General features: G+C 53.7%; 1 protein-coding gene across 1 annotated transcript in view; it reads right to left on the reverse strand.

Annotated features, from left to right (window-relative positions):
- Positions 1–15,989, reverse strand: part of FARP2 (FERM, ARH/RhoGEF and pleckstrin domain protein 2) — a 108,257-nt gene that overhangs the window by 15,244 nt on the left and 77,024 nt on the right. Inside the window, exons 16-25 of the mRNA XM_044669514.1 lie at positions 4,082–4,171; positions 3,499–3,632; positions 3,339–3,420; positions 2,776–3,013; positions 2,231–2,361; positions 1,383–1,451; positions 1,179–1,268; positions 891–973; positions 569–684; positions 10–271 (exon numbers count right to left, since the gene is read on the reverse strand). Coding sequence (XP_044525449.1) covers positions 10–271; positions 569–684; positions 891–973; positions 1,179–1,268; positions 1,383–1,451; positions 2,231–2,361; positions 2,776–3,013; positions 3,339–3,420; positions 3,499–3,632; positions 4,082–4,171 — 1,295 coding nt within the window. The remainder of the gene's footprint in view (positions 1–9; positions 272–568; positions 685–890; positions 974–1,178; positions 1,269–1,382; positions 1,452–2,230; positions 2,362–2,775; positions 3,014–3,338; positions 3,421–3,498; positions 3,633–4,081; positions 4,172–15,989) is intronic.

The raw sequence follows: 15,989 nt of genomic DNA on the forward strand, positions 1-15,989 counted from the left end.
CGCGGCGGCCCTGCTCTCTGCCTGCCCTGGCCGCAGAGGAGGAAAGGAGGCCGCACGGGCCCGGGGCAGGCAGACAGTGGGGGGAGGCGAGGGCCGAGCCGGGGTACCTCGACGGCCACACTGTGGTCAGTCATGGAGACGCTGGTGTTGCGGTACCAGCACACGTGCATGGTGGTATTGGCCCGGTGCGGACTCTGCCTGTCCAGGGAGCTAGGGGGCGGGGGGGCATCGTCTTCCGACTCCTGCTCTAGACAGGCCTCGCCAGAGGGTCCTGGGGACGAGAAGGGAGCAGCGGCTGAGCCCGCGCCGGGCCGGCCTTCTCCCCGGAGGCCTGGAATGGGACGGCTGTGGGCAAACCCCGGCATGCAGGGCACGGTGGAGGCCTGTCCAGAAGTGCTCCGGACAGGAGGCGGCTTGGGAAAAGGCAGCGCAGAGCCCAGGCTGGCCTGGGGGTTTGGGCCTGCCTCGGCACCCCGAGGAGGTGCTGACAGAAAGGTTTCTGAGCCCTCAGAGCTCCCAGCGGTGAGCCCAGAACCCCTGGGCAAAGGGGACCCCAGGAAGGACTTACTGTAGGCGCTGCTGTTGCCGGCGCCGTCCAGCAGCACGGAGGGCCGGTCCCCGGACTTGGCCACCTCGATGGCGAGGCTCAGGTCATTCATCCATTTGCCCATCTCCAGGCGAGAGCTGCGAGAGACGAGGGACGGCTCGAACCCTGCCCGGGACGAGCGGCCCCCCGAGGAAGGGCAGAGCCTGGGGCGAGGCCCCACTTCCGGGGGCAGCCCTGGACCCCCTACAGCTGCCTCCAGTCCTCCCGCCTCGGCGTCCCTGGATCTGGAGGCTCCCTCAGGCTCGGGGCGCCGCCCGTGACACCCCAGGGTGCTCGGCCGTACCTGGCCGCCACGACGATGGTCTTCTGCACGGAGTAGATGGTGAAGCAGTGAGGCACGGACCACTCGTTGTTGCTCTCCTCCACCTGCGGGCGGGGAGCGGGGGCGTGAGCGGGGTGGGGGGCCCCCGCGCTGCCAGCTAGTCTAGGGCGGGTCTAGGAGGCAAAGCTAGGGGGCGGCCGGCGGCCTCCGTACTCACCGGGGGCTCCAGGACTATGAGCTGCAAGGCAAACACAGGGCAGCGGGTCAGGGGGGCTCGGGCGGGGCGGGGCCGGGGGGGCTCGCACTCACCAGCATGCCGTGCAGCGGCAGGTGGCCGTGGATCTTGAAGTGGTTCGTGCCCGTGACGCCTTTGCTCGTGTACAGCAGCATGTCGGAGAACTGCAAGACGGAGGACAAGTGGAGCCCCTCGGCCGGGAAGGGCCCCCCCAAGACCCCGGACCGGGCCGGGCCAGGCAAGGGGACTCCCAGCGGCCCCCCGGCGGCGCCACTTACCAGGAAGAACATCCTCTGCTGGAAGCCCTTCTTGGTGAGCTTGTACAGGCAGCCTTCCCGGATGAACTCCTGAGACAAGAAGGGACTGTCCGGCCTGGCCCCGAGCCGGGGGGCGGGGCGGCTCCCCGCGGGGCTCCTGGCGTGTGGGGGGGCAGCCAGGGGCCCGGGGGGTCTGCAGAGGAGCCGCGGACAGGGGACACCGTGCGGGGACACGGACTCCCCAATGTGCTCAGCGTCCTCTGGGGGACGGGCCGCTCGGTACCGGCAGCCTCGGGATGAAGGGCCGAATCTAGGCCAGGGGCAGCGACATCTCCCCAAGTGCCCCCGGGGGGCTCGGGGGGGGGGCCAGACCCCTTCCCACCTACACCACAGGAGGGTCCGCCCGGGTCCTGCGGCAGCGGACGGGCCGAGGACAGAGGCGAGCTCGCCTTCCCCCTCGGGCTCTCGGCATGAGTGGGGCTGGGAAGGGAGGGTGCAGCCCCCCAATAAAGCGTGGGGGGAGGACGGTCACCCCAGAACTAAGGGCTGAGGAGGGCGCTGAGGCCGAGCCGGACGTGGGTCGGCCGTCCCGAGTACTCTCTGTCCAACAATGTCCTGACTTGGGAAGAACCCTCTTCCTGGATGGATCCGGATGCGAATCCCCCAAAGCGGAAGCTCGCCAGCCTAGGAGAAGGGGCCCCACTCACGGGGACTCGGGGTGTGGGGAGATGCTGGGGAACCAAGAACAGCTCAGACACGGCCAAAGCGGGCCTGGCTCGTCCTCCCGGCGCCCCCGGCCAGCGCTGCGGGGAGCGGCCGGGGGACCCTTACACTCGGGGTACTGCGGGGGGCCGAGCGCGTGCACTTGCCCTGCCCGGGATGACGAGGTTGTCGATGCCGATCAGGTCGTGCTGGAGCTCGGTGAGCTTCTGGAAGTTCTCCAGGCGGAGGAGGCTGCTCTGCAGGCGGGCCGTCATCTCGGAGATCTCGCGGAGGGCGCCTGGAACGGGGGGCCGGGGGTTACCTGGGCCGCCCGGAGCCCGAGTCCTCTCCGTGGGCTGGAGCCCTGGCAAAGCCCCCAAACAGGGGCCCTGCTGAGGCCCCAGGAAGCATCCCCCCAAGACGGCCCTCACGTCTGTGCCTGGGAGGGGTACTTAGTATTGCTGTTAAAACACAAGCTGGGCAGCTGGGAGGTCCTGGGTTCCAATGTGACCTCAGACACTTCCTAGCGGTGTGACCCTGGGCAGCTCACAACCCCCATTGCCTGCCCTGACCGCTCTTCTGCCCTAGAGCAGTTGCCCAGGATTGCTTCTAAGCCAGAAGGGAAAGGCTGACAGGAACCCCCAAATCCGGCCCCCTCGGAGAGGCCCCTCCATCCCTCGAGCTCCGGGGCTCGGGCGGGCGGCCGGCTTACTCTTGCAGTCCGGATAGTCGGGGTGGCTGGGCGGGTAGTGCTTGCAGAGGCGGCCCAGGCTGAGCCTGTAGTAGAGCAGCCTCTGGATGGGCTTCAGGAGGAAGGTGTTGAGGGGCAGGTAGCAGACCTTCTGCAGCTCGAACTCCTTGTACACCGTCTCCAGCTTCTTGAGGCCTTTGGTGGCCTTTTCCAGTTCCGTCAGGACCTCGTCGTGCTTCTGAAGGTAGCCGGTGAAGCCCTGCGCCGGGGCCAGAGGGGGCCCTTAGAGCCCCGGAGGCGGGACGGGCAGGGCTCCCGGGGCCACAAGTGCCCAGCACGGGGGTCCGCTCGGCCTCCCCTTCCCTCTGCAGACACGGCCCCACGCCACAAGCCGAGGGCCCGAGCCCTGCCCCGAGCTGGCCGCCCTCCCGACAGCCAGTTCACCACGAAGGCCGCGAGGTGCTCTGGGGAGGAAAGCCCCCGGGGCAGCCCCTGGTCCAGCTCTGGGCCCCTGCCCCGGGGGGTTCTGGAAGCCCCCCACAAATCCATCGTCTTTGGGGAGAGGTCAGGACGAGCCGCCCTACCTTCAGGCCGCGCATGCTCTTCAGCATGATGTCGCCGATGTGCTGGGGGCCGCCTTTCTCGTGGGCGCCGGCTGCTCCTTCCCTAAGACACAGAGCGGGCCGAGGGTCAGTGGCTGCCCCGGCGGGGGAACAGCCGCAGGGAGCCTCTTCCGGAGCTTACCAGAGGGCCAGCCGCTGCTCGAGCTCCTTCAGGAATCCCCTGTGGAACTCGTAGATGGGGTCGATGTTGGAGAAGAGCAGCGTCATGAGCGCCCCGGGCATGGCCTCCTCCTTGATGACGGCGCTGCGGAACCACTGCGGCACAAGAGGGCAGCGGTCACCCGGCCGGAGCCCCGGCCCCGCGCGGGCATCCCCCCAGACTCAACGACGAGCTAATTTTAGATGCTCCTCTGGGGGCTGCCTCCACCCCCTTTCCCATAGGAAAGACCCTGTGCGGCTCGAGCACCCCCTCTTCCACGCCGGCCGTGCCGACCCTTCCAATCTAGCCTCCTGGCAGCACCTCTCGGCTCGGGTCCCAAAGAGGAGCCTCCTTTGAGTGCCTCCAGTGACCTATTCGACCTCGCTAGCTCTCCAGGAAAAGGAGTTTCTGGGTTTGGGGGCTTGCACAGAGCTCGAGCGGCGCTGGGGGCGCCTGTCGGGGCTCCCCGGGGCCATCGCTCTGGGCACACTGTGGGAGGCCACGTTCCTGCCCACTTTGCTCCTGGCTCTGCTGGGAAGGAGGCCCAAAGGACCAGATTTCGTACCACCGTAATGACTTCCAAATCCTTCAGGTACGTCCGTTCCGTCGCCAGAATCTCCTTGGCTATGAAATAGGCCTTATCCGTTGGGGTGTGCTGGAAGAGACAAGGAAGAGAGTCAGGAAGGAGACGCCCCTTTGTGCCCCGACATGGCATCTCCCTATCCGGGACTTCTCCTCGCGTCCTCGGGGCACCGACAACAGCCCCCCCACATGCACACACACACGCACAAACGCTCCGTAAAAAGACGGGGTTTGGACTCCATTCACTCCACATTTCTGCAAACAAGGCCGAGCCGTTGCTCGAGTCCTTCATCCCCTCCATGAGCTCGAGGAGGTCCTGCTCAATGTAATGGGGAACAGAAAGGCCCCCCGCTCTGGCAGCTCATCGGCGGGCCCAGGAGACATGCGACACCCCGAAGCGGAGCGAGCAGCTGAAAGGAGCTCCTCTAAGCGCCGAAGCCCTCAGGCCGGTTCTCGCCAGGCCTTTTACAAGTGATTCTAAACTCCAAATGGCAGGGCTGGATCTTCAAGACGGAGGTGTGACAATGAGAAGGTGATGCTGAAGAGCTTCCTATGGTTTGGCTCCAAAACTCAGGCGTTCAGGGGGCAGCTGGGTAGCTCAGTGGATGGAGAGTCAGGCCTAGAGGCGGGAGGTCCTGGGTTCAAATCCGGCCTCAGACACCTCCCAGCTGTGTGACCCTGGACAAGTCACTTGACCCCCATGGCCCACGCTTACCACTCTTCTGCCTTGGAGCCTATATACACTATTGACTTCAAGACGGAAGATAAAGGTTTAAAAAATTTAAAAAAAAAACAAAAACAAAAACAAAACTCAGGCGTTCGTCCCCCAAACGCACCACTAGTTTTCGTGGAGGCTCAAGTGGAAGCAGTGTGGGGGGCTCCGTGACGCTTCTGAACGAGAGCACATTTCAGGGCCCAGCCGGCGAGCAGGAGGCCGTGCCATGGCGGCACCGTGGCCACTCCGGAGCCCACGTGCTCAGGGCGGGTGAAGGCGCCTGAGCAATGATGTCAGAGCTCCGGCCTCCAGGGCACCCCCAAAGGATCCGAAGACAAGACATGAACAAGCACAAAGCCTCGGTCCAGGCTGCCTCACAAAGAGGTCTTTATGCCACTCAAATGTGCCCGAGACAAACGCCGAAACGACTCCTACAAAGGCTTGTCCGTTCTCTGTGGATGGATCGGGCCCACGCAGGTCCTCCCCTCAGCCTTCTCTCCGTCCTCTTTGTGACAACATGGAGGAGCTGCTGAGAACTGTCCAACCACCTTCCTCGGTTCTTGGGTTATTCCTTCGTTCATTAATTCAATTCCATTCAAGTAGGCTCGCCTGCCGGCTTCCTTTCTTCAGCAACTCGCACAGATCGGAGCTCTTTCCTCCCTCGTCCTGGATAATCTGACACTCAGACAGGGTTCCTGAGAGTCCAACTCACCCGAGTGACTTCCTCATTTCACGCTCTCGCTCTGCACTCCCACAGCCTAGCCACTAAGGGCTCGCCTCCAACAGCCACTTCTCCCTCCTCGTGTCCTTTGCTAGCACCGGGCAGGCGGTGACCGCCCGTTCCCTCCTCTCATGTTTGATGTCACTCTTGGAGGCCAACGTTTTCTACCTTGCAGAATAGGTTTTCTAGCTCTGAAGCCTGTGGATCGACATTTCGATCGAGCTAACTGGTGATTTTCTGCCTGATCTGCGGTGCTTGACTTCAGTGTGACTGAGAGAGGAGACGGCCCGACCGGACCTCGAGGGTCCACAGGATGGGCTGTGACCTGCCGGACTCTGACTCGCACATTTGGCCTTTGGCAGCGAGGCCAAGTTCGGGCTTTAAAAGATCGGACTGTTTGCTACTGGAAACACTTATCAAACCCTCTCAGAGAGCAGCCTCGCAGCATGAGGCAGATCGTTTCTGGTCCTTCATCAGGCCCACCAGCTGGTGTCCCAGAAGAGCCGCCCCAGGATGAGGCCCCCTGAGCACATTAGCTGCTAGTTTCAAAGGCGTCCGAGGCTTTGAGCAGGCAAGGCTCCGGGGTGTCTGTGTTCCCCGTGCAGAGACACCGAGCGGGGAACACACTTCACTGCCTCTACAGCAGGGGTCGGCAACCTTTTTGGCCGTGAGAGCCATAAACGCCACATTTTTTAAAATGTAATTTCCTGAGAGCCGTCCAGTGCTCACAGTGCTGCTCCTGTAACAGCGCCTGAAAAAAAATGGACTTTATGGTTCCTGCAGAAAGAGCCCCATCTGGCCCTCAGAAGAGCCAGACATGGCTCGAGAGCCAGACGTTGCCAACCCCTGGTCTAGAAGAACTAACCGCCAGACCCTACAGCAGGGCCCGGAAAGCCAGACACAGCCCTGGCCCAACAGGGGCTGCCCCAAGGAGCGTCTCCTCAGGCAGCCTCAGGCCATGGAAGCCATCGGCCCCCCATAGCGCCTGCGGAACTTCCAGTGGCAGCAGCCGCCAGCTCTGACCGAAGCTGCGGTTAGCGCTCAAGCTCCAAGGCGAAGCCCCATAAGGCCAAGTGTGGAGAATGGACGCTGACCGCGTCCGCCCCCGGCCACAGAGAGGTGCAGCTCTGGCCACCCAGGGCTGTCCTACCTTTCCAATGTTGTTGGCTTGCACCAATTTCTATTTAAAAAGATGGGGGGGGAAGCACAACAAATTCAGGAAGAGAAATATATGGGGGGGGTGTCACACACAAACCCCAACTATGAAGGAAAAGACCAGGTGAAGAGTTACTGACTTCTGAATACAAATGCAAGAAGCTTAGGAAAGTTCAACAATTCTTTATGGGCCAGGCACTACGCTAGGTGCTGAGATGACAAAGACCCTCTCGTCCTTATATTCGATTTAAATAAAAGGGTCAAGCCCAGAGACAGGAGGTCCTGGGTTCAAATCTGTCCTCAGAGACTTCCTCGCTATGTGGTCTTGGGCAAGTCACTTAACCCCAACTGCCTAATTCTTACTCCTCTTTTGCCTTGGAACTGAGACTCACTATCAATTCTAAGACAGAAAGCAACCGTTTTTTAGAATAATAAATTAATTTTTTAAAAAGAGAAATGCAATATGAAGCAATTTCTTAGTAACTGGGTAGGTCAAGTTCCTGTAGGTGGTTGAACTGTGTGATGAAGAAAGTTCTGAATTTGGGGAGGCAGAGTCCATTCCAGGCTTGGTGGGGGGGGGAGGCAGCCTCCGATCACAAAGAGGGGAGTCTGACATCACATACGAGGGGCCAGAAGCAGTTCCAAGACATTGGAAGGAGAACATTAGGCAGGATGTCTGGAAAGGCTGGCTTTCAAAGCCAAGTAAGCACTGCTGTAACCTGTATCGGGGAGGGGGAGGGAGAGAATCTGAATCTCAAAATGTCCAAAAACAACCGACATAGTTTCTATGTGTAAGTGAAAAATACCCAAAAGTTTAAAAGCAAGCAAGCAAGCAAAGCCAAAGTAAGACGGATTCTTAGGCAAGTCACCTGACCGAGCACTCGGGGGGAACCAAAGAAGGTTCTCCTGATGGAAAGATGATGTCCAGACAGAAGCCGGACAACAAGCCATCATTAGACTGGCAGGCACTGAACAAGCCAGGTACGAACTGCTTCTCTCAATGGAGAGGCTGAGGTTTATATCCTCAGGGTTAGAACTCTGTAACAAGTTTTAAAGTCTCCCCCCCCCCCAACTTAGTGCTCTTCTAAATTCTCTCAAAATAATCTCCACCCCTTTAAAGTTCCAGATCCACAGAGCCTACATATCACAAGCATCCCTTCTTTAAGCACGGTGTATGCTTTAGAGCAGTGATTCCCAAAGTGGGCACTATCGCCCCCTGGTGGGTGCTGCAGCGATCCCGGGGCGGTGATGGCCACAGGCGCATTGAGCTTTCCTATTAATTGCTATTAAAATTTAAAAAAAAATTAATTTCCAGGTGGCTAAGGAATATTTCTTCTGGAAAGGGGGCGGGAGGCCAAAAAAGTTTGGGAACCACTGATTTAGAGGGAACCTAATGGACAGAGAGCTCGACCTGGATTTAGAAGACCCGAGTTCAAAATCTGAACCTGTGGCTGAGAAAGATATCCTGTGGCTGTCCCATTTAGAGGACACCGTAAGTCTCTTAACTCTAGTTACTCCAGAAAGTTTGTTCAGGTCTCCCTTCTGTATCTTTGTTACACGTATCAAAAGGCCTCTTGTAGCTCAGATGTTATCTTTACGAATGTGGATGCTGAGGCATTTGAAGTACAGATGTTTATTATTTATGTTAGTTTGTTGTCTGTGCTTCCTTTCAGGATGATTTAGTTTCCTTGTTTATTCCTTTCTATTTTTTGAACGTCTGTTTTTACTTTGTCAGATAGTATAATAACTCCTGCTTTTTTGCAGTCACTGGATGCATAGTAAATTTTTGGTCTTTATCCTGTTTGATTTTATGTACGCCTTTGCTTTAAAAAATAGTATAAGGCCTAGTGATGGGCAAACTTTAATTTAAAAAAGGGGCCAAAGGAAAGGAAATGCTCCTCTGTCAGTCTGTTTCTAAGGCAACTCTTTCGAAGTTTCATTGTATTGTGTCCTATTCATTGTATTCGTCAGATTAGGAATAATGTCGCAGCAGGATAGAACATTTCAGGGGGTCACATCTGGCCTGCTGGCCATAGTTTGCCCATCACTGGTATAAAGCAATAGATTGTTGAATTTTGTATTCTTATCCAAATTCTTTTTATTGGATTGTTTAATCCATTCACATTTACGATTATGAGTCAAGTTTATATTTTCTGTCATTTGTCTTTAATATTGATTTTTTTAAGTTCTGATTTTTCCCCTGTCCCTTATCTCCTTCAAGATGACCCTGTTCCTACCATCTCTTTTCCCCTCACCCATGACCCCCTCCCTCCTCTCATTCATTACCCTTTTCCTTTTGAGATTTTGCTCATTAGTCCCTTTTTTCCTTCTCCTTTTAGCTGGTTATATAATTCTTCTCCCCTTTCCCCCTCTCTCAGTCAATTATATTTCCCATTCCTCTTCTCCTCTTCAACTAGTCTTATTCATTAATTTTTAAAATTTTCATTTTGCACCTCTTTTCAGAAAAGATTTCTCTCATTCTGGTATTTGTCCTTTATTTCTATCTGCTCTAGACCCTCCTCCTCTGATTCATGCCCCCATAATTGTCTGTCTTCTCTCTTTTCTCTGCATTCCTCATGCAAGCAATGCTTTTAAGACATCCTCTCTCCTGCCCTGTAGAGCTTGCCACATGGATACATCTTTTTTCATTATGTTTCACTTCAAGAATAATGTCAATTATTACAGCCGTCTGAGAGTGAGGGCCCTGCCCCACTATGTCCCTGATCATACAGCCTGCCCTGGTTACCTCTTTCCCCTCATTTAACCCAAAATCTCTTTTCTGGATCCATGTGCTCCCATTCCGTCCCACGGGTGCCAACTTCCTCCAGGGGTCTGAACCCCACTGCCCTCCCACGTAATGAGTACTTTTCAAGCACCACATCCCCTGGGCCATGCCCAAAGTCTCCCTCTCCCTTCACAGGCCATTTCTCTTCATCCATAGTAAAGCATTCATCAGTGGAACCAACGTCCTACCACCAAAGCAAGGCCTCCTTCTTTTCCCCCTTTTCAACCCTCCCCCAAACCTCTGCAGTCTCTTCTCTGAGACTAGCAGGGTCACCTTGCCCTCGCTGCTCCTCCTAGACTAACATCACACACCTGCTCCCCCCGACCCCACGTACCCTCGTATATGGTAACGGAGTCACCCCCAAAACACCGATTCACCCGTAGGCAGGGTGTTGCCAGGTTCTGGCCACAACAACACCTCCACTGATTGATCTTCTGACTCCCTTTCATGTCCTTTTGTACATTAAGAAGTTCCTTCCTGGTCTCTGCTGTCACTCCATCCATGTTATGGTCCTTCGGTACTGCATCCATTCACTCCTTCTACACATTTCTGTTGTTTGAAAAGCAAATAATCTCTAGTTCCAGTTTTCTTTCTAAAAATGTTTCAAATGCCTCTTTGCCATTGAGCATCCAGCTTTTTAGAATTAAAGTTCGGCTCAGCTTGGGGGAGGCCATCTTGGACTGCATCCCGAGTTCCATTCTTTGAAATCACATTATTCCATTTCCTCCCCCTTTTTCTAGTGGGTGCGAATAGTCTTGTGTCATCTTTCCTTTATATTTGAAAGTCTTTTTTCCTGATGGCAGGTAAAACTGGTCAGTTCTGAACTGAACCGCTAAATTTAACTAACACATATCTTGAAGTCTGCATTATTAATATAAATAATTATTATTTTTGGAGGGGATCTATGAATTCTTTCAACTGGCATTTCCCCCCCTATGTTCAGGCATTCTGGGCAATTATCTTCTTTTATTTCCTACATTCTGGAGTTGAAGTTTCTCGTCCCCTCCCATCCTTCTGGGAGACGCGCGATCCTTCCGTTGTTGGCACTCATCACGTCTTCAACGTCAGGAGGTTTGGCCCGTCTTCATGTTCCTGCACTTTGCGTTCTTCTTCCAGGCTGTCCCTCCCTTCTCCAGAGTTGTATTCCTGCTCCCTCGTTCTCTCATTTGCCACTCTGATCAGAGTCGCCATTGCAGATTGCAGTTTCTTTCCTGTAGCCACTGTTTGGAATGTGCAGGTCATAGATTCTGCCCTCAGAGTTCTCGATTCTCTTTTAAAGTGCTCCCGCCTAGGGTGGTTCCACGTTCCCCTCGGGGTCTCCGGTCTCCTCCTTTGTTTGGAAGTTATTTATTCATAGATGCTTGAGCGCATGATAGTAATGTTTTCCCTATTCATTTGCTCATGTTGAAGGGCTCTGGGTTTTCATCTTCCCCAAATCTTCCATCATTTCAGGTTGGTGTTTTTCCCCAGATTTTCTTCTTATCCCCTTTTGAACTCTGTCCCCTCTGACAGTGGCTTTCCTGGGACTGGATCGAAGAACTGCGGTTTCTTCCCGCGTGGGGCGATTCACAGTCTGCCAGCCTCGGTGTCTGTGCCCACGTGACTCCTGGGCGGTCAAAACTGGCCCCCGCTAGATGCTGTTCGGCACCCCCACCACGGCATCCTGCCCAGGTGTTCTGTCCCACTCTGAGCCGTCCAGAGAGCTGCTGCGCTGGTGCCACGCCGATCTGCCCCTGCACCGGCAGGACCGCCACGCTGGGGGGTTGTCCGCCAGCGCCAGCACCAGTGCCAGGGTGGCAGCCCCCGGCCGTCCCCCACAATCGGTCTCTGGCTGTCCAAGCGAAACGCTGCATCCTGGAGTGGGGAAAGAGGGACCAAAGGAGGGTCGGGTTTGCTCTGCCAGCCGGTCTTGTTGGGAGTGGGGGACGTGGGGAGGGAGGCTGGGAGAGCCCCACGTCTCAGCTCGCGGCTCTTTGTAGCCTTCTTTTGGTTTCTAGGCCTCCTTGACTCCGGAGACGGCTACGCTGCTTTGTCTTTGGTGTTCTGGAGTGGTCTGGAGGGAGGCAATGTCCATCCTCCATCCTGCTGCTCCTGTGCCTGGGAAGGAACCTGGACACTTAAGCCGACTGGCCGGGGGCCAGCCAATTCACCTCCTTCAGCCTTGGTTTCTCCGTTTGTAAAATGAGGGGCACAGCAGCAGACTGAGGACCAAAGGGGATGACATATGTAGTAAAACAGGACTATACTGATCCACATGGACAAATGGGTGCTCGAAGGCTTTTCCTCTTTCAGATCCCGTGTTCTCAGCTGTTTTCTTCCCCTCTAAGAAACTTCTGGAGGAAATGTCTCCTCCAGAGCTATTCCTGCTAATTGTGGGTAGATCTGAGAACTACAATTCGGGCAGATAGGAGAGACACAGAGGAAACCCAACACATACAGGCCCCACCATGGCAACAGGCCTTGGGCAGCAGCCAAGACTTTCAGAGCTCTCAGCCGCAAGGTACGGGGGATCACTAGACTGGGCAAAAGGAGATTTCGGAATGCCTTTGCTGGCTCTGGGTGCGAGACTCTTGTGCTGCTGGTAGGCAAAACCAAGGTGCAATGCTGGGGCACAGTCGCAGGGGGAGGAAGGACACCTGCACACACCGGCACCTGCAGCCCCAGGGGTGCAGGGGACCCTGGTCACAGGTCCAAGGGGGAAAAGACTGCTTGGGCTTACACCCAGACCAGAGCACAGGCTGAGAGAGCATCGAACACACCTCTTCTCATATCAAAGTGCACTGGAAGAACTGAAAGCAGATAGATTCCCAGTGCCAGATCTGAACCCTGGATCAAGGCTCCCTTCATCACAGTTACTGAGCCCAACTTTAACAGATTTTTAAACTAAAAGAAAAGAAAAATGCCGGAAAATGAGCAAAAACCAAAAAAGAAACTCAACAGCAAAAGTTATTTTGTTGACAGGGTAGGCTCAAACTCAAAAGACAACAAAGTAATACCGCTGTATCCAAACCCTCCAAGAAAAATATGAATTGCTCTCAACCCAAAAAGAATTAATAGAAAGCTCAAAAAAGACTAAAAATCAAATAAGACAAAAAAATTGGGGAAAAAAATGAGTGATACAAGAAAATCATGAAAAAAAAAGAGTCAAAAGTTTGGTAAAGGAGGCACAAAAATACTGAAGAAATTAATATCTTAAAAGACAGAATAGGCCAATTAGAAAAAGAGGCACAAAAATACAAAGAAGAGGAGAAGTTCTTAAAAAAGCAGAAATGGCCAAAATAAAAAAATGGACTGAAGAGATAAATTTCTTGAAAGACAGAATTAGCCCTTTGGAAAAAGAGATACCAAAAATTCATTGAGGAAAGAAACTCTTTGGCATAATTGCCAAATGGAAAAGGAGGTACAAAAGCTCACTCAAGAAAATTATGTCTTATATATTAGACATTGAGCAAGTGGAAGCTAATGACTCCATGAGACATCAAGAAACAATCAAAGTCAAATTAAAAATAAAAGGAAAATGTGAAATATCTCATGGGAAAAATAATCAATCCAGAAGAGCTAATTTAAGAATTATTGGAGGGGCAGCTGGGTAGCTCAGTGGATTGAGAGTCAGGCCTAGAGACGGGAGGTCCTAGGTTCAAATCCGGCCTCAGACACTTCCCAGCTGGGTGACCCTGGGCAAGTCACTTGACCCCCATTGCCTACCCTTACCACTCTTCCACCTATAAGTCAATACACAGAAGTTAAGGGTTAAAAAAAAAAAAAGAATTATTGGACTACCTGAAAGCATGGTCAAAAAAAGGTATCCTCTTTCAAGAAGTCATCAAGGAAAATTGTCTTGATAGTCTAGAACCAGAGGTCAAAATAGAAATGGCAAGACTCTACCATTCACCTCCTAAAAGAGATCTCAAAAGGATAACTCCCAAGAACATCATAGCCAAGTTGCAAAACTTCTAGGTCAAGGTGAAAATAATGAAAATAACCAAAAAGAAACAATTTAAATATTATGGAGCCACGGTCATAATAATATGAGCTGGACTTACTCAGGCTCACACCCAGTGACCAGAGGAGCCACGCTGTCCAAGTCCAGCCCGGCACCATTATCAAATACTTTGTAAAAATGGTTTCCAAATCATGATGTCCCCCCATGGCTGGCAATTGTGATCATTAGATGAAGTCTGCACTGCCCATCTTTAGATTTGATCACCAAAGGCGAGAGCACCTTCCATTCTGGGAGGTCCTAACCCACGTGTGTTAGAGTGAGTGACGAATCAGAATCAACCGACCGCCCCCTGCACTTTCTACGAGAAAGCGTCTCTTGTGATTGGACACGCAGGCTGGGGGAGGCACTGGAGGTGACGCATACGTGACCCCTTTAAGAGAGGGAGTTGAGTGAGTGAGGCGGCTTCTGGGGTGGTGAAGGGGACCTCAGGGAGCTTTGCTGCTTCGTGACCGAGACTGTTCCACGTGGTGAGTTTAAAGACTGGATCTTCCTGAACTTCTCTTAAGAAACTTCCTTTTATAGACTCTGTGAATGAAGTTGGCTCCATCCACCTCCGGGCCTCGGGCCCTGTAACCCTCGGCTGAGGGACAAGATCTACCTGGACTAACCAGTGGGATAGATTCTTATTTTCTTCCTCTCTCTCTTCTCTCATGTAAATAAACTTCCATAAAAGTCAATTTTGATTTGAGATTATTCTTAATTGAGGACTGATAACAGTTTAATCCTCTGGCAAACATATTTAATATACTGAACCCATAAAACCCCTTTTTCACCCTTACACAATTAAGTCCAGAACACTTCTTGGTACATCAACGACACAGCCCTAGTGAAGCCCCAGGTGAAAGCTGCAGGCCCAAGGTGGGGAAGGCTATAGAGCAAGGGAAGATTCAATATTGTCCATCAAAAGAAAATGCAATGGGAACAGTGAGGTGGCTCAGTAGAGAGCCAGGCCTGGAGACAGACAGGAGGTCCTGGATTCAAATCTGCCTTCAGGCACTTCCTAGCTATATGACTCCGGACAAGTCCTTTAACCCCCATTGCCTAGCCCTTACCTCTCTTCTGCCTTGGAACTGACACTTAATATTGATTCCAAGACGGAAAGTAAGATTTTAAGAGTAAATGCAACCAAATTATAAAGATCAAACAGGGCTCAAATGAGGAGAAATGAGAGGACACCCCCAACCTACCCTTTGGGAAAGGGACACATCCTGAGGTTACAAAGGGCACAAGTTTTTTGGCCTTTTTCAATATATCAGACAATTGTGCCACTATTTTCCCTCTCAAAAAAAAAATACGACTTGTCCTATGGGATGGCTCTCTAGGAGGAGGGAGAGAAATATTTGGATAATTGTGGTGATAAGGGACAAAATATCAATAATCACTTATTTAAAAGTCCCGCTCTGCCTTCTTTCTTTAAAAGCTGGCCAACAACCCGAAATGAACGTGACAACAAGCCAGTCCCCAGGCAGGAAGGCATTCGAAGGGCTGGTGGCCACGGGGTTTAGTTGTCCTAAATTCTTAGAAATGAATAAAAAGCCAGATTCTCCCCATTTACGCACATGCTGTAACGGAGACAAGTGACGCTCCCAGCTAAATCGTTGTGAAAGATGCGTTATCGCTGACCAACTGGCCGCCTCTCGGCTGCAGGCGCAGCTGCTCCTCAGCCCCCGGCCTGCGCTAAGGGCAGGGGGAAGGAAATGGGGCCGCAGCCTTCTGTGGGAACCCCAAGGGGGCAGCCAGGAAACCAAGCGAGGCGAGGGGGGCTGCGGGCTGCGGTCACTGCGGCCGTTTCTTTATCCAGCCTCGGAGGCGCCCTCTCCCCTCGCTCTCCTGGGGCAGGCGAGTGAGAGCCCGAGGACAGAGCGCTGCGGGCCGCTCGTCCCCTTACTCCGACGGCTCGGGCTGGACTCGAGGACCCTGAAGGTCTGAGCTCGACGCAGCCAGGAGGAGCCTCAAGAACGGGGCTCACAGGAAGTTGTGGGCATTCCTCCGCATGTCTTACTGCCAATAACGGACACTTGGCACTCAGCTCATTTCTAGTGACTAGACCCAGAAAGTCCATACATTTTCAGAGGAAAATACACTCGTCTAACTACGTGCAGCAGCCATTTCCCACCCTGGGTTCATAAAAGAACCCTTCTGCGCCCTTGTCTCTGCGTCAGGCATGCCCACGGCGGCCGGGTGTTCCTTGTGGCACGCTCGGACCCCCGGGCACGCGACCACTGAGCGGCCTCACTGTGGGAGACGGGCGCGGGACACCGAGATATCTACAAGTGCTTTTTATTCGTGTCAGGAAGTAAAAAACCAAAACGTGATAGAATAACTCTAAACAGAAACAAGAGATTCAGGATGTCTCCTTCCCTGGATTGGGTTTGTTTTCCCTTTGAGGAAGGTGGCAAGGAAAGAAAATGGCCCAGCTTGGGAAAGCAGCAGAAAGACGAGCAAATCACTCCCTGGAGCAAGGAAAAACTTTTGAAAACAATCACAGGAAGCCCATTTAGGGTTTTCGCCC

This window comes from Gracilinanus agilis, chromosome 3 (assembly GCF_016433145.1).
Source record: "Gracilinanus agilis isolate LMUSP501 chromosome 3, AgileGrace, whole genome shotgun sequence".
NCBI classification, from domain to species: domain Eukaryota; kingdom Metazoa; phylum Chordata; class Mammalia; order Didelphimorphia; family Didelphidae; genus Gracilinanus; species Gracilinanus agilis.